This window comes from Saimiri boliviensis, chromosome 19, assembly GCF_048565385.1.
Source record: "Saimiri boliviensis isolate mSaiBol1 chromosome 19, mSaiBol1.pri, whole genome shotgun sequence".
In the NCBI taxonomy this organism is placed as follows: Eukaryota; Metazoa; Chordata; class Mammalia; order Primates; family Cebidae; genus Saimiri; species Saimiri boliviensis.
In genome coordinates, this window is record NC_133467.1 from 30,627,548 (window position 1) to 30,649,674 (window position 22,127).

The window sequence follows — 22,127 nt, forward strand, 5'->3', positions numbered from 1 at the left end:
GCCAGGCTGGTCTCGAATTCCCAACCTCAGTTGATCCAACCTCCTTGGCCTTCCAAAGTGCTGGGATTACAGGCATGAGCCACTGTGCCTGGCCAATAGGAAGGGTTTATACATATACAAAAACACTCTAATTAAAGAAATGCAAATTTAAAACAATGATATACCATGTTGGTGGATGTGGTGGCTCATGCCTGTAATCCCAACACTTCGAAAGGTCAAAGCGGGAGAATCACTTGAGGCCAGAAGTTCAAGACAAGAAGACTGAGAAACACAGTAAGACCCTATCTCTACAACTGTTCCCCTCCCCTCCCCAATTAGCTGGGGATGGTAGCTCATGCCTATAGTCCCAACTACTTGGGAGGCGGAGGTGGGAGGATCGCTTTAGCCCAGGATATTGATGGCACCACTACACTCCAGAGCTTACGTGACAGGGAAGACCCTGTCTCAAAACAAAAACAAAAGGCCAGGTGCTGTGGCTCATGCCTGTAATCCCAGCACTGTGGGAGGCCAAGGTAGGCAGATCAGGAGGATCAGGAGTTCGAGACCAGCCTGACCAACATGGTGAAACCCTGTCTCTACTAAAAATACAAAAATTAGCTGGGAGTAGTGGCACAAATCCCGCCTACTCAGGAGGCTGAGGCAGAGGTTGCTGTGAGCTGAGACTGTGCCACTGCACTCCAGCCTGGGCAACAGAGCAAGACTCCATCTAAAAAATAAATAAATAAAAATAAAATTGTATACCATGTTCAGCCTACAGCTTAAGAAGCAATATGATAGGCCGGGCATGGTGGCTCATACCTGTAATCCAAGCAGTTTGGAGGCCAAGGCGGGCGGATCACCTGAGGTCAGGAGTTCAAGACCAGCCTGACCAACATGGTGAAACCCCATCTTTAAAAAAAAAGAAAGCAATATGATATAATGGTTAAAACTGCTGCCTCTAGAGTCAGAATACTTGGGATTAAATCTGGCTCTACTCCTCACTGTGTATTTTCCAGTTTCCTTGGTTGGATTGAGAACTAACTGAGAAAATGTAATAAAGCAATTAGAACTGTGCCTGGCATGTACACAGTGACTGCTCAGTTAACATTAGTTCTATTAGTTCAATTAATTAGTTCTATTAGTTCAATTAAAATTAGACTGAAAAAAATAGAAAAACTATAATGGTGTTGAAAAGAAAGAGAGAACTAGCCACAAATAGGCTGTTGGTAGAAGTACAAACTGGTGCAATGTCTTTCAGTGGTAATTTGACATTATCTACTAATTTTAAATGCACTTTTTAAAATGTATCCTATAGATAACACATGTACATAAAATTACATTTCTGACTTTGCAATGTACTTTTAAAAACATATCCTATACATCACATATGTACATAAAAATACATGTATGTTCATAAAGATACATAGGGATTTTTCATTACAGCAATGTCCTTAATAGCAAAAGACTATAAATAACCTAAATGGTCATCCATATGGGTCTGAATAAACTATGGTGCATCCCAAAATAGAATATTATGATCAAAACATAATCCCCAAGATAGTAAAAAAGCAAATCAAAAAGCAATGTGGACAGCTTTCTGTCATTAGTGTTTGTATTCATAGAATATTTCTGGAAGGAGACACAAGAAATGGTAACAGTAGTTGCCTCTGAGGAGCAAGACTGAGAGTTGAAATCAAATGGAGATTTGCTATTCACTGAACATCTTGTTAATATGAAACTTTTTTCCATGTACATTACTTGTTCTTTTTCTTTCTTTCTTTCTTTTTTTTTTTTTTTTTTTTTTTTTGAGACCAAATCTCGCTCTGTTGCCCAAGCTGGAGTGCAATGGCACGATCTCAGTTCATTGCAACCTCCACCTCCCGGGTTTAAGCGATTCTCCTGCCTCAGCCTCCTGAGTAGCTGGGATTACAGACCCATGCCACCATGCCCAGCTAATTTTTGTATATATATATATATATATATATATATAGATATAGATATATATATATATTTTTTTTTTTTTTTTTTTTTTTTTTTTTTAGTAAAGACGGGGTTTCACCATGTTGACCAGGCTGGTCTTGAACTCCTGACCTCAGGTGATCCACCCACCTTTTGGCTTCTCAAAGTGCTGGGATTACAGGCATGAGCCACCATGCCCAACCTACTTTTTCTTTTTTTTTTTTAAGTCCTTGAGGCCAAGTAGCCATACTTTTTCAATTAAATAAAAACTAGTTAACTTTCAAAATGAGTGCAGTCATCATATATCATTACATCCTTATCAAAAAAGCAGAGGGAAGCATACCAACTGAAGACAAATTCTAAGAGAAATGATGCTAGCCTATCACTGCAGTTTGCCTAAAGGGCCAAAATGGATATCCTAGAGCAAAGACAGTCCTTGGCCCTTAAATAACTCTTCTCTTGGCCAGACGCAGTGGCTCACACCTGTAATCCCAGCACTTTGGGAGGCCAAGGCAGGCAGATCATGAGGTCAGGAGTTCGAAACCAACCTGAACAATATGGTGAAACCCCATCTCTACTAAAAATACAAAAATTAGCAGGGCATGGTGGTGCATGCCTGCAGACCCAGCTATGGGGAGACTGAGGCAGGAGAATTGGTTGAACCTGTGAGGCAGAGGTTGCAGTGACCCAATGCACTCCAGCCTAGGTGACACAGCAAGACTCCATCTCAAAAAAATAAACCTCTTCTCTCTTCCACCGCTCTAGAGTGATAAGAACCACGGGGACTAAGCACACGAGTTCCTTCCAGATCTCACATTATCCAGGTATCAACTCCAGAGCCTATAAAACAAGAGCTGTTCTTCCCTCCATATGCGGAAGTATACGAGTGTTCTTACACTTGATGTGTTGGTTAAGATGAGGATTCTGGGGGAAGAAGGAAAAGAGAAGGGACTGACGGATATAATTTATAACGCTTTCCTGGTCCTAATTATCTGTATCTTTGGGCAACTTATTCCCTAGTTTTTCCCTTTGATCTTAACACCTTATATATAAATGCACTTTACAATTCACAAAGCACAGTTCTTCTCATTAATTCTCCTAACCACCTTGTAGATGGGTATTACAGTACCATTTTAGATAAGCTTCATATTTGTCCCACAAATATTAGGCTTATGTCCCAGGACTCCCAGTGAACTCTCCAAACCTGATGTTTTCCACTCTGTGACTTTCTCTTCATCCCTGCTCAATTTCCCTGCACCAGTACCTGATTCTATTTTATTCCAGCCAACACTAAACACCTGTGTTCTTAGGCACTGTGCTTCTAGAGAGTGATAGAAGAAATTATTTAAGGATCAAGGACAAGATATGTCTTTCCTTCTAAGGACAGATTTGAGTTAGTTGTTTTTTAAATATTGTTCCTTTGTCATTCTGCCTGAGAAAACAAAGCAGTGGGTCTTATAAACAGGATCTCTCCAGTATTGAATACCTACTATGCTATGGTATTGTCCAGACACTTTATTCATTTTATTTCGCTTATCCTGTAAAAGCAGGCTTTATTATCTCCATGATTCAAATGAGTTGATAGAAATTTAGTGAAAGGCAGCCGGGCACAGTGGCTCATGCTTGTAATCCCAGCACTTTGGGAGGCCGAGGTGGGCAGATAACACGGTCAGGAGTTCGAGACCAGACTGACCAACATGATGAAATCCCGTTTCTACTAAAAATACAAAAATTAGCCAGGTGTGGTTGCACGCACCTGTAATCCAGCTACTCAGGAGGCTGAGGAAGGAGAATTGCTTGAACCCAGGAGGCGGACATTGCAGTAAGCCAAGATTGCCCCACTGCACTCCAGTCTAGGCAACAGAGCAAGACTCCGTCTCAAAAAAAAAAAAAAAAAAAAAAAAAAAGAAAGAAATGAATGAAGGCAAGTCAGTTGCTTAATGTTATATAGCTCTTATGTTCCCATGTTGAATAAGGATTCAAACCCCAGTATCTGGCTTTACAGCCTGTGGTATGTTACACTGTGTTGTCCAACAAACACAGCTGTTGAGGTTACATGGTTTGTTAAAGAGGTTAAAAACACCAATCAAAGGTCATGTGTAAGTTCTTAAGAAGGGGTAAATTGTGCCAGAAAAAAAGTAGCTGCTGTTCAGCTAGTTTTCTCACATTTACTCAGTCTTTCCCATCTCTAAAATGAAAATGAATCTAACTTCCAGAGAAAACAAATGGGGGTAGTGTGAGCCAAGGAAGTGAATAATAAATAGGAGGGAAAGGCAGCCCCTGCTGATTGGGAGGTAGTCCCAGGAGGTTGCATTCTGCAGTTGCCAAGCAACAAGTGTAAACAGCACAAGATCATGGCCACTAACTACAGTGCCAACCAGGTAAGTTCACATTCTCCATTGCTTTAATGTTTACTTTTGTTTTCCAGATTCTATCTTTGGACTGTCCCCTCTCATAGGATTCTGATCTTTGAACAGATAGCTGAAAGTGGGGTGAGATAATATTTTACCTCCTCAGGATAGAGAGCCCAGGGAAGATCCAAAGGTATCTCTGGGTTAAATTTGTAGGGTGTAAACCAGAAGGTGGCAATTTTTTTTTTTTTTTTTTTTTTTTTTTTTTTTTTCTGTAATAGGGCAGAGAGGAGGCTTATCGTGGTGGCTCACACTTGTAATCCCAGCACTTTGGGAGGCCAAGGAGGGTAGATCACAAGGTCAGGAGTTCGAGACCAGCCTGTCCAATATAGTGAAATCCTGTTTCTACTAAAAAATACAAAAATTAGCTGGGCGTGGTGGCGCATGCATGTAGTTCCAGCTACTCAGGAGGCTGAGGCAAGAGAATCACTTGAACTGGGAGGTAGAAATTGTAGTGAGCTGAGATCGTGCCACTGTATTCCAGCCTGGGCAACAAAGTGAGACTTTGTCTCAAAAAAAAAAAAAAAAAAAAAGGGCAGAGAGTAAAAACTTTAGGCTTTGCAGGCCAAGTGGCAAAGTCAAAAATATTATGTAGCTACTTACATAGAGAAAAACATTTTTCCATAAAATGTTTAACAAATTCAAAATATAACTGAATACAATTTTTGTACTACTAATGAAAATAATGGAATTTTGGGGGGGTGAGAAAAAATTTCACTTAACTGGTATTCAAAGTTGTTCCATTTTACTGAATCAATTGTAAATGTTCATCTATAAAAATCATCCTTAGCTCTCAGGCCATCCCAAAACAAGCAGCAATATGAATATGGCCCATAGGCAATAGTTTACCAACTCCTGATCTGGACCAGTGCTGCCCAACAAAGAGTGTGAGCCACAAATGTAATTTTAAATTTTCTAGTAGCTACATGAAAAAATTAAATACGCTGAATTAACCCAATATATCCAAATATTATTTAAACATGTAATCAGTATTGATTGAAAAAATTATAATCAGACATTTTACATTCTTTGTACTAAATCTTCAAAACCTGCTGGATGTGGTAGCTCATGTCTGTAATCCCAACACTTTGGTAGGCTGAGGCAGAAAGATCGCTTGAGGCCAGGACTTTGAGACCATCCTGGGCAATATGGTGAGACGTTGTCTCTACAAATAAATTTAAAAATTAGCTGGGCAAGATGGCATGCACCTGTAGTCCCAGATACTTGTGAGTCTGAGGGAGGAGGATTGCTTGAACCCAGGTATCCAAGGCTGCAGTGAGCTAGGATTCACACCTCTGACTCCAACCCGGGTGGCAGACCATGATCCTTTCTCAAAAAAACAAAACAAGAAAAAAAAAAAAAACGTTCAAAATTCAGTGTATTTTTTTTTTTCTTTGAGATGGAGTCTCACTCTGTCGCCAGGCTAGAGTGCAGTGGTGCAATCTCGGCTTACTGCAACCTCCACCTCCTGGGTTTAAGCAATTCTCCTGCCTCAGCCTCCCAAGTAGCTGGGACTACAGGTATGTGCTACCACACCCAGCTAATTTATGTATTTTTTTTTAGTAAAGAAGGGGTTTTGCCATGTTGGCCGGGATGGGCTCGATCTCTTGACCTTGTGATCCACCCACCTCAGCCTCACAAAGTGCTGGTTACAGGTGTGAGCCACCGCACCCAGCCTTCAGTGTATTTCATACTTATAAAGCACCTCAATCAATAATTTGAACTAGTCATATTTCAAGTGTTTAACAGCTCCATGTGGCTACTGGCTCCATGCTGGACAGCACACATCTAGACCAAACAAATTACACCCTTGTCATAGTGAGTTAAAGCCTACGTGGTTGGTCAGGTCTTTGGTCTTCAAATCTAAAGAACTGTGCCTAGTCAATTCCTGGGTTTGGGGCCTTGAAGCTTCAAAAGGATACTTATCTTTCTCTCCACAGTATGAAAAGGCTTTCTCATCCAAATATCTGCAGAACTGGTCTCCCGCTAAGCCGACAAAAGAGGTATTCCATATTCAGTGCAACTACAAGAGTCTCATGTTCTTCCTGCCACTTAACTCCTTTTAGACTTCTCTAAATTCTCATATCCTTCTCTGACCACATCCTTAATTCAAGCTCCCCAAATACTTTCTTTTTTCACTAATAAACATTTCTCTCTTCCACTTGCACCCCAGTGCATCTCTTCCCATGAAGGCTACACTCAATTTATTGCCAATGATCGTGGTCATCTACTGCCTTCTGTGCCCCGTTCCAAGGTGAGATACTAGCTTCATTCCTATCAAGAAAGGCAAACAATTGAGGCACAGAACTGGGAGATTTGCAGTCTCTCACAGCCATTATCTGAAAAATTAAAGTTTAATCTAATTTATGTTGCAATGTGAGAGCCCCTGAACTTCCAGCCAGCTTATCCAGCAGGATAGAGTTGTGTTTAGCACCCTTCACAAGTTCTTAAATTGATCAATGAGCTGTAAAAAAGAAAGCCTTCAGGTGATTACACCTCTGTCACACTCAGCCTAGGGATGCACAATTTTTTTTTTTTTTTTATCAAGTCCCACTCTGTTGCCCAGACTGAAGTGCAATGGCATGATCTTGGCTCACTGCAACCTCGACTCCCGGGTTCAAGTGATTCTCTGGCCTCAGCCTCCCAAGTAGCTGGGACTACAGGTGCGCACCACCACACCCAGCTAATTTTTTTGTATTTTTAGTAGAGAGGAGGTTTCACCATGTTGGCCAGGGTGGTCTGAAGCTCCTGATCTCAGGTGATCCGCCCGCCTTGCCTCGGCTTCCCAAAGTGCTGGGATTACAGGAATGAGCCACCACCTGACCTTTTTTTTTTTTTTTTTTTTTTGAGACAGAGTCTCGCTTTGTCACCCAGGCTGGAGTGCAATGGTGCAATCTCGGCTCACTGCAATCTCCACCTCCTGGGTTTAAGTGATTCTCCTGCCTCAATCTCCTGAGTAGCTAGGCCTACAGCCTCAGTCTCCCGAGTAGCTGGGACTCCCGGCTAAATTTTTTTATTTTTAGAAGAGACAGGGTTTTACCATGTTAGCCAGAATGGTCTTGATCTCCTGACCTGTGATCTGTCAGCATCGGTCTCCCAAAGTGCTGGAATTACAGGCATGAGCCACATGGCCCAGCCTAAGGATGCTGAATTTAAGTTGGCAGAGGGAAGGGGATGAAAAAATTAGGCCTGCGCAGGTAGATCAATGGTCTTGATGGTCAGGAGATCAAGACCATCCTGGTCAACATGGTGAAACCCCGTCTCTACTAAAAATATTTTTTAAAAAATTAGCTGGGCATGATGGCGTGTGCCTGTAATCCCAGCTACTCGGGAGGCTGAGGCAGGTGAATTGCCTGAACCCAGGAGGCGGAGGTTGCGGTGAGCCGAGATCGCGCCATTGCACTCCAGCCTGAGTAACAAGAGTCAAACTCCGTCTCAAAAAAAAAAAAAAAAAAAAAATTAGGCCTGCAAAGCCTAAATGAGGGAGGTGGGTAAGGAAGAGCGGGAAGATTATGCTTTCAGTCTTGTTTCATAACCATGCATTCCTGAAGGTAAAGGACGGAAATAAGATGAACAGAGGTTCTGTCAATTGGCCAGTTACTTGGAGTGAGAAGCCCTATTGAGGTATCGCTTTTCATTTTTAGGCAAATCCTTGGGGTTCCTTCATGGGCACCTGGCAAATGCCTCTGAAGATACCCCCTGCTCGGGTGACGCTGACCTCCCGTACAACTGCTGGTGCTGCCTCCCTTACCAAATGGATACAGAAAAATCCTGATTTACTCAAGGCCTCCAATGGGCTGCGTCCCGAAATCTTAGGCAAGGTATCTGTTCTTCCCATCTAACCCCAAACCCAGTTCTCAATTTCTTTTCAACCTCAAAAAATGTATATTGTTATGCCACCACTATCCCAGCAGGGAGGACCTCTAACCAATTCATCTTATCCTGACTAGTCCCTAATCACCTTCTGAGGCCTGAAGGGATGGGCTAAGGACGTCTTACCCTGAACAGTAGAAAATGATCTCATCTCAAAGTGGGGGTGGGTAATTAGAGAAATCAAATTCAAATTTTCTTTTTTTTTTTTTTTTGAGACGGAGTTTCGCTCTTGTTACCCAGGCTGGAGTGCAATGGCGCGATCTCGGCTCACTGCAACCTCCGCCTCCTGGGCTCAGGCAATTCTCCTGCCTCAGCCTCCTGAGTAGCTGGGATTACAGGCACGCGCCACCACGCCCAGATAATGTTTTGTATTTTTAGTAGAGACGGGGTTTCACCATGTTGACCAGGATGGTCTCGATCTCTCGACCTCGTGATCCACCCGCCTCGGCCTCCCAAAGTGCTGGGATTACAGGCTTGAGCCACAAATTTTCTTATTTGAAACTTGATCTACTGCCCATGGTATGGGGAGAAAGGGAGTTTGGGATCCTGAGGTGTACTGGGAATGATCTGGGCCTGACCAGAGACATGACTGTCTGTTCCACTCTACCACTGACAGTCCCATGATCCAGACAGTCAGAAGACACTCAGGAAGAAGTCTATCACAAAGACTGTACAACAAGCGCCAAGTCCAACCATAATTCCACGCTCCCCAGCTGCCAACCTCAATTCCCCAGATGAACTCCAAAGCTCACACCCCTCTGCAGGTCATACTCCAGGTCCCCAAAGCCCAGCAAAATCCTAAGAGCCCACCTAGAAGTCCACGTATGCTAGAACTCTGGGCAGGGCCTAAGCTAGCTGAGGTCCAGAAACACAAACCTTAAACTTCATAAGGACAAGGTAGCCACACACTGAAAAACCTGTATACTGTAGTGACTGAGTGAAATAAACAAGAGCCCCCAGGCAGAACTGTAGAACAGGGAAATTATGGGGTGGGAGTAAAAGCAAATTTGGAAATTAAACATTTTTTATTGAATCTTACTGATCTGGATTTTCTATTCTTGCTATGGCTGCCTCTTGTAACACAATTAAGGGAAAGAAGGTGGGGGAAATAAAGTAGGGAAAAAACGTACGGTGGTTTGGGTGGAACACATTTTTACAAGAATTGAGTCAGTTATACTCCAGAAATGACCAAGACAAAGTTGGTCTGAATCATGGAAAGAGGGCGGAATCTCAAAAAACCAGTCCCTCACCCCTACCCACTCATTTTTTATCCTGAGCACGTACAACTAATGACTTTGAAATCAGAAACAGAATTGTTGAACAGAATATGTGTATGTGTGTTTGGAGGTGGGGAAGAAAAGGTAGAGAAAGCCAAAGGAGAAGATAACTATGCTTGTGTAAGACTTTGTATCTAAGCACAAGTACAAATACAGTTTGAAAATTGAAGATATTAAAGTGATTGGAAGACAGAGAAGAAAAACAAAGATGGTAAGTAGAAATTTAAGGCATGATGCTCTGTCACACCTCCCACCCACCCATTACCATGCTTCAAACACCCAAATGGTAAGAAAGCACCAAAAAAATTCAACTGCCCTACCCATTTTCTAGCCTCCAACATCTGTTTATCATTGACCTCATTTTACATTTTCCTGGCACTGGCTGTTAAATTTAATGCCCTTGCCAAACCTTTCCCAGTCCCAATGACGAAGTGTTCTCTCATGATCACTTGTCCCTAATTCCAAGGACAAAGTAGAGAACAAATCGTTTAAAATGGAGGAAAGGTACAAGGACTTCCCAGAGCCCCTCTAGTAAAAACAGAAAAGCAATCATTACTTAAAGCCAAATACTATTTGGGACCCTGAATGAAGACTACTGAAGCAGCAGGTCCACACCTTAAGTAAGGTCTTCCTATCCAACTGATGCCAGCCAGTTACTATTTCCCCTCTTCAACCCACACTTTAACTGGTTGGCCAACAACTCAAAGTGACAGATGAGATAGGTCATTCCAGAGTTTCCAAAAACTATCAAACAGCATGCCTGCTAAAGCCTGGCCTATATGGATTTTAAAAGCAGCAAGTTTTCTCGTTACACATTTTTTGCCAGCTTTTCAACAATCCCGTCTCTTTTTTTTTTAATCTTTATTCTCCTTTCTCCCTAAGCCTGTATCTTCAGGTCATCATCCCTTAACTATCATCAACACTAGTCCTCTGTGCCTCTGACTGAATCATAATTTGCTGAATTGTACCATTAAGCTTATAATCAGTCCTTAATGGGATTTTGGTGCCTGTTATAACTCAAAAGCACTCTACATGCATCACTTCTTTTTCTTCTTCCTTCTCTGAGGCTTCTCTGTGATACTTAAATCTCTGGCTAAGTTCTATTTCATTTCCCTGAAAATTTTTCCAGTTATGAGATGTAGGAAAACTGAAGACCAAAGGGAAGAGGAGGAAATTGGTCCCTTCCCAACAGCCATTTTCTTGGTTTCTCTAGATTTCAAGGAGAGTCAAAGATAAAATGAGTATTTTAATTCAGTTTCAGAAAAAAATGGTATATGATTTGGATAAAAAAGCATAAAATTAGGAGGCTTTTCTGGAAATGCAAGAAAAAGAAATAATCTTTAATATGTTCAATGATAATTTTCTGGATTTTCCTCTTGTGTCAAAAGCTATATATTTTCTCCTCAAAGCAGCTGCTCTAAGAACTAACTAGCCCTCTTTATCTCCCTCTAGCTGGGACAGACTAATTCTCCTCCACCCCCACCTCTTTTCTTTCAATAACACTGCGTAGGTGTTAATGGCCTGGGCTCTCACCAATGAACAGAATTGTCCTTTAAGCCAGCAACCCACAGGCAGTGGCACCCAAAGCCTCACCCCCAGTTCCCAGGGCAGAAGCCACAGAGCTGGCATTGTTTCCACTGTCTCAAGAAAAAGGAGCCAAAAGCTGACCCTCAGCATAAATCAAAGCCCAATATGGAGAGGGAATAACTGCCTCTAGGCCCAGAGTAGGCAAGCTGTGGGCATAACAGGGGACTTTTTGCAGCCACCTCATCTTTAGAAACAAGGGGGAAATTAGACCCTTTTCCACTATTATGGTCTACAAGGTACTCTACTGCTCCAAGGGTATCTGAAAGCACAAAAGGATCTAAACAAGTAAGGATAACTTTTCCGAGGCTGGAGATAAGAGTGACAAACAGAAAGACGGGTGAATGTAATGACATGTAGGAAGATGATGCTGGGAATCTCCATTCTTCACATGGCTGCCAGCCCTAGAGAGGACAACACAGTAAGAACCAGAACAACCACTCCAGACTGGTATAGCTGGGGAATCTTCAGGCCTTTTCCTAGGTCCCACATCTGTGGATAGAGAAAAAAAAAAAAAAAAAGGAATTTCAGTAACCAGGACACTTACAGTTCTGCCTCAGAAAGTAATTCTACCTAAAGGAATAGACACCTCCTCTCAGCATAAGTCTAGAGAAAAGCATTTCTACCCTTATGCCCCACCTCTACCTTTCTCAAAACCCACAATATGGAACCTATTATCCACTTATTCCAATGACAGAAAATCAAGTTCTACTGTGTGGTGATGGTAGGAGGAATGTTCTCTAGAATGCCACAGGCCCTATGTGGTATACAAAAGCTTCCAGACTGAATAGATACAACTTTTCCTCATGACCACATGTCTATATTAATGTTTCTCAAAGTGTGTTCTTCCAAACGCTTGTTCCTCAGAATGCTGAAAGCATTATATGGGGCAAAAACAGTTCTGTGGTCAAAGTTCGTAAACATTTAACTGCGAAGACTTTCTAAACAGTTTATTAATGCATACTGTGAATCTCCAAAAGAGAGATATAATATGCATGATTTCCTAGATACAGTCAGTTACAGAATATTTTTATAGAGGAAAACTCTGTTTATTAGAGAACTAGTATTTCTAAAGGATACTCTGATCTAGAACACTATTTCTCAATTTTGCTTTGACTGTGACTCTACTAAGAAATACCTTTTAAATTGGAACCCAGTAGATATTTATATATAATAGATAAAACAATATTTACCATTACTGAGTGGTGCCACACACACACACACACACACACACATATATATTTATATATGTCATATATAAAATATATTTCATTAAAAAATTTTTTTTTCCTTTTTGTGGAGAATGGGGTCTCATTATACTTTCAGGCAGGTCTTGAAATCCTTGGCTCAAGCTATCCTCCTGCCTCTCTACTTCCTTAAGAGCTGGCATTACAGGCATGAACTTCTGCACCCGGCCTCTCCAGCTGGCATAGTCTTGGCTCACAGCAACATCCGCTTCCCAGGTTCAGGTGATTCTCCTGCTTCAGGCCCCTGAGTAGCTGGGACTACAGGTGAGTCCCATCACGCCCAGATAATTTTTGTATTTTTATTAGAGATGGGGTTTTGCAATGTTGGCCAGGCTGGTCTCAAACTCCTGACTTCAAGCGATCTACCTGCCTCAGCCTTCCAAAGTGCCGGGATTATAGGCATGAGTGACCACACCCAGCCAGCCCCAGCCTATATTTTCTATTCTATTTAAATTTCTTTTTTTGTTGATAGCATGCCACTAAATTGGTTTTCTACCCATTGAGTTAAAACCCATATTTATTTTTAATTTTAAAAAATAGGCTGGGTGCAGTGGCTCGCACCTGTAATCCTAGCACTTTGGGAGGCCGAGGTGGGCGGATCATTTAAGGTCAGGGGTTCCAGACCAGCCTGGCCAAGATAGTGAAACTCCACCTCTACTAAAAATATCAAAAGATGAGCCAGGCGTGGCGGTGGGCACCTATTTCCAGCTCCTCAGGAGGCTGAGGCAGGAGAATTGCTTGAACCTGGGAGGCAGAGGTTGTGGTGAGCCGAGATTGTGCCACTGCACTCTATAGCCTGGATGGCACAGAGAGACTCCGTCTCAAAAAGAAAAAAAAGGAGACAGGGTCTTGTTATGCCTTGCCCAGGCTGGTATTGAACTCCTGTGCTCGAGCAATCCTCTTGCCTCAGCCTCCCAAAGTGCTGGGATTACAGGTATGAGCCATCTCACCCAACCCACCCCCTGCTTTTTAAATTTTGAGACAAGGTCTCACTTTGTCACTTAGGCTGGAGTGCAGTGGTACAATCCCAGCTCACTGAAGCTTTGAACCTGACCTCATAGGTTCAAGCAATCCTCCTGCTCAGCTCCCCAAGTAGCTGGGACTACAGGTGCCCGTCACCATGCCCAGCTAATTTTTGCATTTTTGGTAGAGATGGAGTTTCACAATGTTGCTCAAGCTGGTCTCGAACTCCTGACCTCAAGTGATCTACGGGCCTCAGCCTCCCGAAGTGCTGGGATTACAGGCGTGAGCCACCACACCCAGCCCCAGCCTAGATATTCTATTCTATTTAAATTTCTTTTTTTGTTGGTAGCATACTACTAAATTGGTTTTCTACCACTGAGTTAAAACACATATTTATTTTTAATATTAACAAATAGAGACAGAGTCTTGTTACGTCTCGCCCCGGCTGGTACTGAACTCTTGGGCTCAAGCAATCCTCCTGCGTTGGCATCCCAAAGTGCTGGTATTACAGGTGTGAGCCATCTTGCCCAGCCCTCACTCCTTTTCTTTTTTTGAGACAGGGTCTCACTTTGCCACCTAGGCTGGAGTGCAGTGGCACAATCTCAGCTCACTGAAGCCTTGATCTCCCAGGTTCAAGCAATTCTCCTGGCTCAGCTCCCCAAGTAGTTGGGACTACAAGAGCCTATCACCATGCCCCACCAATTTGTTTGTCTTTTTGGTAGAGCTGGAGTTTCGCCATGTTGCCTAGGTTCGTCTTGAACTCCTGAGCTCAATCGATCCGCTGGCCTCCCCCTCCCAAAGTGCTAGGATTACAGGTGTGAGCTACCACACCCTTGGCCCCACATTTAACAATACGCTAACTTTGACTCTCTTGTGTCCTAGGGATATTAACATATTAATATTACATTATAAGTAACTAAATGAGTCCCTGGGGCAAAAGTAGTCTTCATTTTCCACACTTCCCACATACATACATGGCTGTCTTAACACACACATACACACATACGCCCACAGCCTCAATGTAAAACTGCCTAAATTAGGCGTCAGTTCAGAGAAAAGATGGAGAGAGCCCAGAAAAGAAAAAAAAAAAATCAAGAGGAGAAGATGCTTCCACCTCAACCCTCAAATAGCTTCTAACTAGATCAGATTAGAAGTCAAGTAAATTCCAGAGTTGTTTTGCTTAAACAGGAACAGTGTTTTATAAACAGTTGAGTCCTACTGGGTAGTGGTGGTAGGTGGGGATATCCCCTAGAATGCCACAGAGCCTAAAATCTCCTAGACTTTTATTATCAATCCTACTCCGCACTCCCCCGTGAGATCTTCTGGCAAGTCAACTATCAAGTTCAGAGGTCAAAAACTACAGGCTGTCACAGAAAACATAAAATCCTGTCCCACACTCAGAACCAGTACTTGCTAGAAGAAGAAATAAAAGCAGACTTAAGGGCCTTCAGGTTCCTCACTTCTCTCAACAAAGAGATTACCATCACAGCCAGGAACCAGGACAGAAAAGCTGTAAGTTCTGGGATTTTGTAAAACCTCCCCACATCCCCCCCCACCCCAACCATTCTGAGACAAAGACAAATATAGGGCAAGTCTATGCCTGAGCCAAAATATGAAGAGAGGAAGCTGATCAGCTGATTTTCTTTACAGAGCTTTGTTCTGTGGAATAGGAAGTCATTAATGGAAATGTCCTCCCTCTCTACCCCCTCCCCCTCAGGGAAGTGAAAGTCATTTTAAATCAAACTGAACACTGCCCCAGGGAACAGTTGATACAGACACTTAATTTGATAAGTCATTTAGTCTCTCACTTTTTTTTTTCCATTAAACTGTCTATTGGACCAGACCAAAATCCAGAAAGTATTTGTCTCTAAGGCTATGATTCAGAAGTAATACAAAGTCAAATTAAGGCAAAAGCATCCATCTGAGAGTTGGCTTAGGTTCAGAAGTAACGAAAATACAGAAATAATTGAATTTTTTTTTTAATTTTTATTTTTTTGAGATGGAGTTTCATTTTGTTGCTTAGACTAGAGTGCAATGGCACAATCTCAGCTCACCACAATCTCCGTCTCCTGAGTTCAAGTGATTCTCCTGCCTCAACCTTCTGAGTAGCTGGGATACAAGCATGCGTCACCATGCCCCACTAATTTGTATTTTTAGTAGAGACAGGGTTTCTCCATGTTGGTCAGGCTGGTCTCGAACTCTCAACCTCAAGTGGTCTGCCCACCTCAGCCTACCAAAGGGCTGGTTACAGGCATGAGCCACTGTACCCAGCCAAGAATTGAATTTCAATTATCTTCTTGGAAGCAAAACTAGGGAGACTACAAAATATGAAACTTTTTTTTTTGAGATGGAGTTTCACTCTTGTCACCCAGGCTGGAGTGCAATGGTACGAGCTCAGCTCGCTACAACCTCTGCCTCAGCCTCCCGAGTAGCTGGGATTACAGCCATGTGCCACCATGCCCAGATAATTTTGTATTTTTAGTAGAGATGGGGTTTCTCCATGTTGATCAGACTGGTCTCAAACTGCTGACCTCAGGTGATCTGCCCACCTTGGCCTCCCAAAGTGCTGGGATTACAGGTATGAGCCACTGTGCCCAGCCAAAATATGAAATCTTAAAATTCTAGAGGAGGGACTGATTTCTGACCTGGAGTAGGCTTGATTAAACTTTAACTTCTTTAGAAAAAAAAGAAAGACACCAGATTTTGATTTTGATTTTATTTATGATCCACCCTCCTTGGCCTCCCAAAATGCTGGGATTACAGGTGTGAGCCACTGAGCCCAGCCTTTTTTTTCTTTTTTTTTTTTGAGATGTGGTCTCACTTTGTCCTCCAAGCTGAAGTACAGTGGCATGATCTCAGCTTACTGTAATCCCTGCCTCCTGGGCTCAATCGATCCTCTCACCTCAGTCTTACAGATAGCTGGGACCACAGGTGCATACCACCATATCTGGCTAATTTTAGAAACCAGTTTTGAGCTGACCATGAGGTCACATAGGAGGCAACATGGATGGTTTTCACTCCATTACAAGATTCCTAAACTCGATATTAAAACCTGGGATTCTTGGCACCCAGTTGCTGTTAAAGTTGGTCTGTTCTGTCCAATAGCTGAAAGCAAAAATGCAATATAATGTCTAGATAACAAAAGGTAATCTATTTGAGTCCTGTCAGAAGCATTTCTCTGGGTCAACAGGAACATAAGAATGAAAGTATCAACAATGTTTATCTAGCTCATAACTGAATCCCCAGTGTCTACAACAGTACCGGACACATAAATAGGTACCAATTAATATTTATCTAATAAACATGCCTTCTATGCCTTCAGGGATCTCTTTTAATAATATCCCTCTTAAAAAGGAAGAGTTCACAATGAAATTCTGCAAGTATCTGTGAAGCCTATATCACTGCTCAGCTACACGACCAGCAGGACTGCCAGAGAATGCACAGAGGAACTTGTTTAGCTTTCCCCAAGAGTACCCTGAGTCACAACTAACCTTAAGAACAGCACTAGCCGGGCACAGTGGCTCACACCTGTAATCCTAGCACTTTGGGAGGCTGAGGTGGGTGGATTACCTAAGGCCAGGAGTTCGAGAGCAGTCTGGCCAACGTGGCGAAATCTTGTCTCTACTAAAAATACAAAAATTAGCCAGGAGTGATGGCACACGTCTATAATGCCAACTACTTGGGAGGCTGTGGCATGAGAATCGCTTGAACCCAGGAGGCAGAAGTTCTAGTGAGCTGAGATCATGCCACTGCACTCCAGCCTGGGTGACAGGGCAAGACTCCACCTCTGAAACAACAACAAAAAAGAACAGTACTAAACCCAGTAATGAAGGAGAGAATCCTCCTAGCCTCCCCACCCGCTTCACTGAGAAAATGTGCAAATCCCCAATTAACTTACCAAGTGTCGGATCCCATTCCAGGTATGATACATGAGAGGAAAGACGAGTGCAAACTTAGCTGTGTGGATCACTGCTGGCCCCAGATACAGGGACTTCACGAGTTCCAAATAAGACTCAAAGTTCCCAGGGAGTAACAGGGCTGACATGCCAAAAAGAGAGACCCCTGAGGAGAAAACCAAGTAGCTCATCACAGGTGCTCACAAGTTACAACTAATATGACACATAAAACTGGGTTGCATGATAGCACAATTCTAAACCATTTTGAAATGGAGAAGTTTTTTTTTGTTTTTGTTTTTGTTTTTTTTTTTTGAGAGAGGGTATCATTCTGTCACCCAGGCTGGAGTACAGTGGTACAATCTTGGCTCACTGCAACCTCCACCTCTCAAGTTCAAGTGATTCTCCTGCTTCAGCCTCCCAAGTAGCTGGGATGACAGGTACCCACCACAATGCCCAGGTAAATTTTATATTTTTAGTAGAGACAGCATTTCACAAAGTTGGCCAGGCTGGTCTCAAACTCCTGACCTCAAGTGATCTGCCCACCTTCACCTCCCAAAGTGCTGGTATTACAGATGTGAGCCACCACACCCCGCCTTGAAATGGAGAAGATTTAAACTCATGCACAAGTTTATAGTGGGAAACAGGCTACTTGGGATCTGTTCATAAACTAAATGTGCCATGTGTTTTAGTACGTTATTCCTCCTTTCAACATCCCTCTCTATAAAAACTTCACCTGCCAGTTTAGAAGTAACTAATGCCTTGGTATATCATCTAGTTGATCATCTAAGTAAGAAAAGGTAAAAACAGTATACTCAGTCCAGAGAAGAATGAGAAAAAAAAATTAGGTTCCGTTTTTTTTTTTTGAGATAGACTTTCGCTCTGTTGCCCAAGCTAGAGTGTAGTGGTTCGATCTCAGCTCACTGCAACTGCAACCTCTACCTCCTGGGTTCAAGTGATTCTTGTGCCTCAGTCTCCCAAGTAGCTGGAGTTATAGATGCATGCCACCATGCCTGGCTAATTTTTGTACCTTTAGTGAAGACAGGGTTTCACCATGTTGGCCAGGCTGGCCTGTCACTTGACTCCTGTCCTCAAGTGATTTGCCCACCTTGGCCTCCCAAAGTGCTGGGATTACCAGCATGAGACACTGCACCTGGCCTATTTTTTATCTTTATTTTCTAGTGTTGCTACCTCTGAAGAGAGAAAAAATTTAAAATCATTCAAATCTCTACCACACAAAAATTTAAATTTAAATGAATTAGAGACATTTTAAATATTAGAGCTAAAACTATAAAACTCTTAGAAGAAAGCATAGAAACAAATCTTCATGATCTTGAATTAGGTAGTGGTTTCACAGATGATACCAAAATCATAAATGACAAAAGAAAAAAACAGATGAATTGGATTTCATCAAAATTACAAACTTTTGTACGCAAATAATACCATCAACAAAGTAAAAAGACAATCCAAAGGAATGGGAGAAAATATTTGCAAATCATGAGAACTTTTATCCAGAAAATATAATGAACTCTTACAACTCAATTAATAAAATGACAAATGGATCTGAATAGAGATCTCTCCAAGAAGATAAATAAATGGCCAATCAGTAAATAAACAGATGCTTAACAATATTAGCCATCACAGAAATGCAAATCAAAACCATAATGATATAATGTAAATGCTATGTGTATATATTTGGAAGATTATTTCCCTATGTGAAAGAAAAAGTATGAATATTTTAATGTCTGACAGGGCTGCATTATTTGTTGGGGCTCAGTGGCTATCGACCACCGATGATTAACAAATATGAAACACAAATTAGAAATAAGATGTCATCTTGGTGAGGTGAGCCATGCTTGTAATCCCAACATTTTGGGAAGCCGAGGCAGGCAGACTGAGGTCAGGAGTTTAAGACCAGCCTGGCCAACATGCTGAAACCTGGTCTCTACTAAATATACAAAAATTAGCCAGGCGTGGTGTCACACACCTGTAATCCCAGCTACTTGGGAGGCTGAGGCAGGAGAACTGCTGGAACCCGGGAGGTGGAGGTTGCAGTGAGCTGAGATCGCACCACTGGACTCCAGCCTGGGCAACAGAGTGAGGCTCCATCTCAAAAAAAAAAAAAGAAAGAAAGAAAAGGCCAGTTATTTCCCACAATCAACAAAAATATCTCGGGGAAGCAAAAAAGAGTACTCACACCACAACTCCCAGAGACCCTGATCTGACAGGTTGAGATCATTGCTAGAATTGTGGTTTCCAAACTGTACATCAAGCTGCCTATAGCAAACTCACAGGTTCAACAGGACATTTTACATATTCAAATGAAACACAGTGTTACTTAACATCTACTGGACATAATGTGAACCATTATTAGCTCAAGGTAGTCCAGTTTCAACATTAGATGTAGATTTCTTTCAATGATCACAACTTTGCAAAGCTGGATTTTCAACAAAAAGGAAGTACTGTGTGAAAATCAGTGTGGAACAAGAAATGAGGGTGGAGTGTCCAATCTGATCTCTAAGGTTTGAGGAGCTGGGTAATATCCAACAGCATATACATCCCATTAGTAAGTAATTATGACTGGCTGGGCATGGTTGTAATCCCAGCATTTTAGGAGGCCAAGGTGGGAGAACTGCTTGGGCCCAGGAGTTCAAGACTAGCCTGGTCAACATAATGAGACCCCGTCTCTACTAAAAATAAAAATTAAAAAATTAGCTGGGCAAAATGGTGTGCACCTGTAGTCCCAGCTACTTAGGAGGCTGAGGAGAACAGATCACTTGAGCCTGTTAGGTTAAGGATGCAGTGAGCTGTGATTGTGCTACTGCAATCCAACCTGGGTAACAGAGTGAGAACTTCGTTTTAAAAACAAACCAAAAAAATGTATGGTTATTTGAGAATGAAATAAAAATATTTTTAAATTTCATTTATGTGGATGTGTTTGTTTGGCAATGAAGTCACACTCTCTCCAGGCTGGTATGCAGTGGCACAATCTCAGCTCGCTGCAACCAACGTTTTCCGGGTTCAATTGATTCTCCTGCCTTAGCCTCCCAAGTAGCTAGGATTACAGGCACCCGCTACCACGCCTGGCTAATTTTTTGTATTTTTAGTAGAGACGGGGTTTCACTATGTTGGCCAGGCTGGTCTTGAACTCTTGACCTCATGATCCGCCCACCTCGGCCTCCCAAAGTGCTGGGATTATAGACATGAGCCATGAAGCCCACCTGTTTTTGTTTTTCATAAAGACAGGGTCTTGCTATGTCGCTCAGGCTGGTCTCTAACTCCTGAGCTCAAGCAATCCTTCTGCCTTGGCCTCCCAAAGCACTGGGATTATAGTTCTGAGACACTGTGCCCAGCCTACGTGAATGATTTAAAAAACAAAATAAAGTCTACTCTATGGCTAAGAAACAAACGTTGGGCCAGGCACAGTGGCTCACACTTGTAATCCCAGCACTTTGGGAGGCTGAGGCAGGTGGATAACGAGGTCAGGAGTTCGAGATCAGCCTGGCCAACACAGTGAAATCCTATCTCTACTAAAAATATAAAAATTAGCTGGGCACAGTGGCGGATGCCTGTAATCCCAGCTACTCTGGAGGCTGAGGCAGGAGAATTTCTTGAACCTGGGAGGTGGAGGTTGCAGTGAGTCGAGATCGTGTCACCGCACTCTAGTCTGGGTGACAGAGCACGACTCCATCTCAAAAAAAAAGAAAAGAAAAAATTGGTGTGGGGCTATGTAGTAGTAGAACGATTTTGAAGACATCTGACTTATTTAGAAACAGTCTTCTCTTTTTGAATTGATTAAACTAATTGACATAATTCTGTATCATTCACAGGAAACACAAAAGCTGAAGATACTGTTTACTCACATCCCTAGGATTTCCATGAGTTTTAACTCCCGTAAGTCATTTGGGAGTAGGTGGTATTATCCTAGGATAACATCATATCAGGGTCTGGTCTTCTGTTGGTTAGTATTGGTATGAGTGACCATCCCTGGGACTCAGCCATGAGCCTGCTGTCCCATTTGGTGCATAGATCAGGGCTGAGTTTGCCCAGATATCTAAGGCATCTGTGTGGCTCTTGAAGTTTCAGAGCTTTATGTTGGCACTGCAGGCATGTGCCACCATACTCGGCTAATTGTTTTGTAGTTTTAGTAGAGACGATGTTTCACTATGTTAGCCAGGCTGGTCTCAAACTCTTGACCTCAGGTGATCCACCTGCCTCAGTCTCCCATCCACCTTGTCTGCTTCAGTTTCTTAAGCTCTTAAATGAAGATATTCCTGTTTCTCAGATTATTATGAGGGTTAAATAATTATGTAAATGTTTAGTAAATAATGGCTATAGCAATAGTTGTATCTGAATTAGGTGGTATTTTTCTGATGGATTGAGTCCTTAAGCAAAAAACATAAAATGATAAAGTCTCTGGATATACACAGAATACTGGTTATTTCTGACTGGCAGGATTATGGGTAACTTTTTGAAGTATATCTTTCTTTCTTTCTTTTTCTTCACAGCGTTCTTCTTTAGAATTTTTTTTTTTTTCTTTTTTTTGAGAGACAGAGTCTTGCTCTGTCTCCCAGGCTGGAGTGCAGTGGCACAAATCTCGGCTCACCGCAACCTCCACCTCCCGGATGCAAGTGATTCTCCTGCCTCAGCCTCCCTAGTAGCTGAGATTACAGGTGTTCACCACCACACCCAGCTAATTTGTGTATTTTGAGTAGAGATGGGTTTCACCATGTTGGGCAGGCTGGTCTCAAACTCCTGACCTCGTGATCCACCCACCTCAGCATCCCAAAGCACTGAGATTACAGGCATGAGCCACCGTGCCCAGCCTCTAAGTATATATTTCTATAATATTTTCATTATTTGCAATATGTTCTTATAATCAGGGGAAAAAAATTTTATACAAATTTCTGGGAGGTCAAGGAGATCCGGGATCATTACCAG

At 42.3% G+C, this 22,127-nt stretch overlaps 2 protein-coding genes across 3 annotated transcripts in view; one reads left to right on the top strand and one right to left on the bottom strand.

Moving 5' to 3' along the window:
• Positions 1-4,249: 4,249 nt before the first annotated feature.
• Positions 4,250-9,260, top strand: CFAP126 (cilia and flagella associated protein 126). Its single transcript, XM_003937994.3, has 5 exons — positions 4,250-4,319; positions 6,290-6,352; positions 6,523-6,603; positions 7,994-8,170; positions 8,839-9,260. The coding sequence occupies exons 1-5, from the start codon at positions 4,293-4,295 to the stop codon at positions 9,022-9,024; spliced, it is 534 nt and encodes a 177-aa protein (XP_003938043.1). The 5' UTR covers positions 4,250-4,292; the 3' UTR covers positions 9,025-9,260.
• A 1,558-nt stretch (positions 9,261-10,818) lies between these two features.
• SDHC (succinate dehydrogenase complex subunit C) overlaps positions 10,819-22,127 on the bottom strand; it is a 41,928-nt gene continuing 30,619 nt past the window's right edge. Inside the window, exons 5-6 of one of the 2 annotated variants that reach the window (XM_003937990.4) lie at positions 17,192-17,355; positions 10,819-11,575 (exon numbers count right to left, since the gene is read on the bottom strand). In XM_003937990.4, coding sequence (XP_003938039.1) covers positions 11,471-11,575; positions 17,192-17,355 — 269 coding nt within the window. In that variant the 3' untranslated portion in view covers positions 10,819-11,470. The remainder of the gene's footprint in view (positions 11,576-17,191; positions 17,356-22,127) is intronic. The other variant, XM_003937993.4, reaches the window with a different exon arrangement.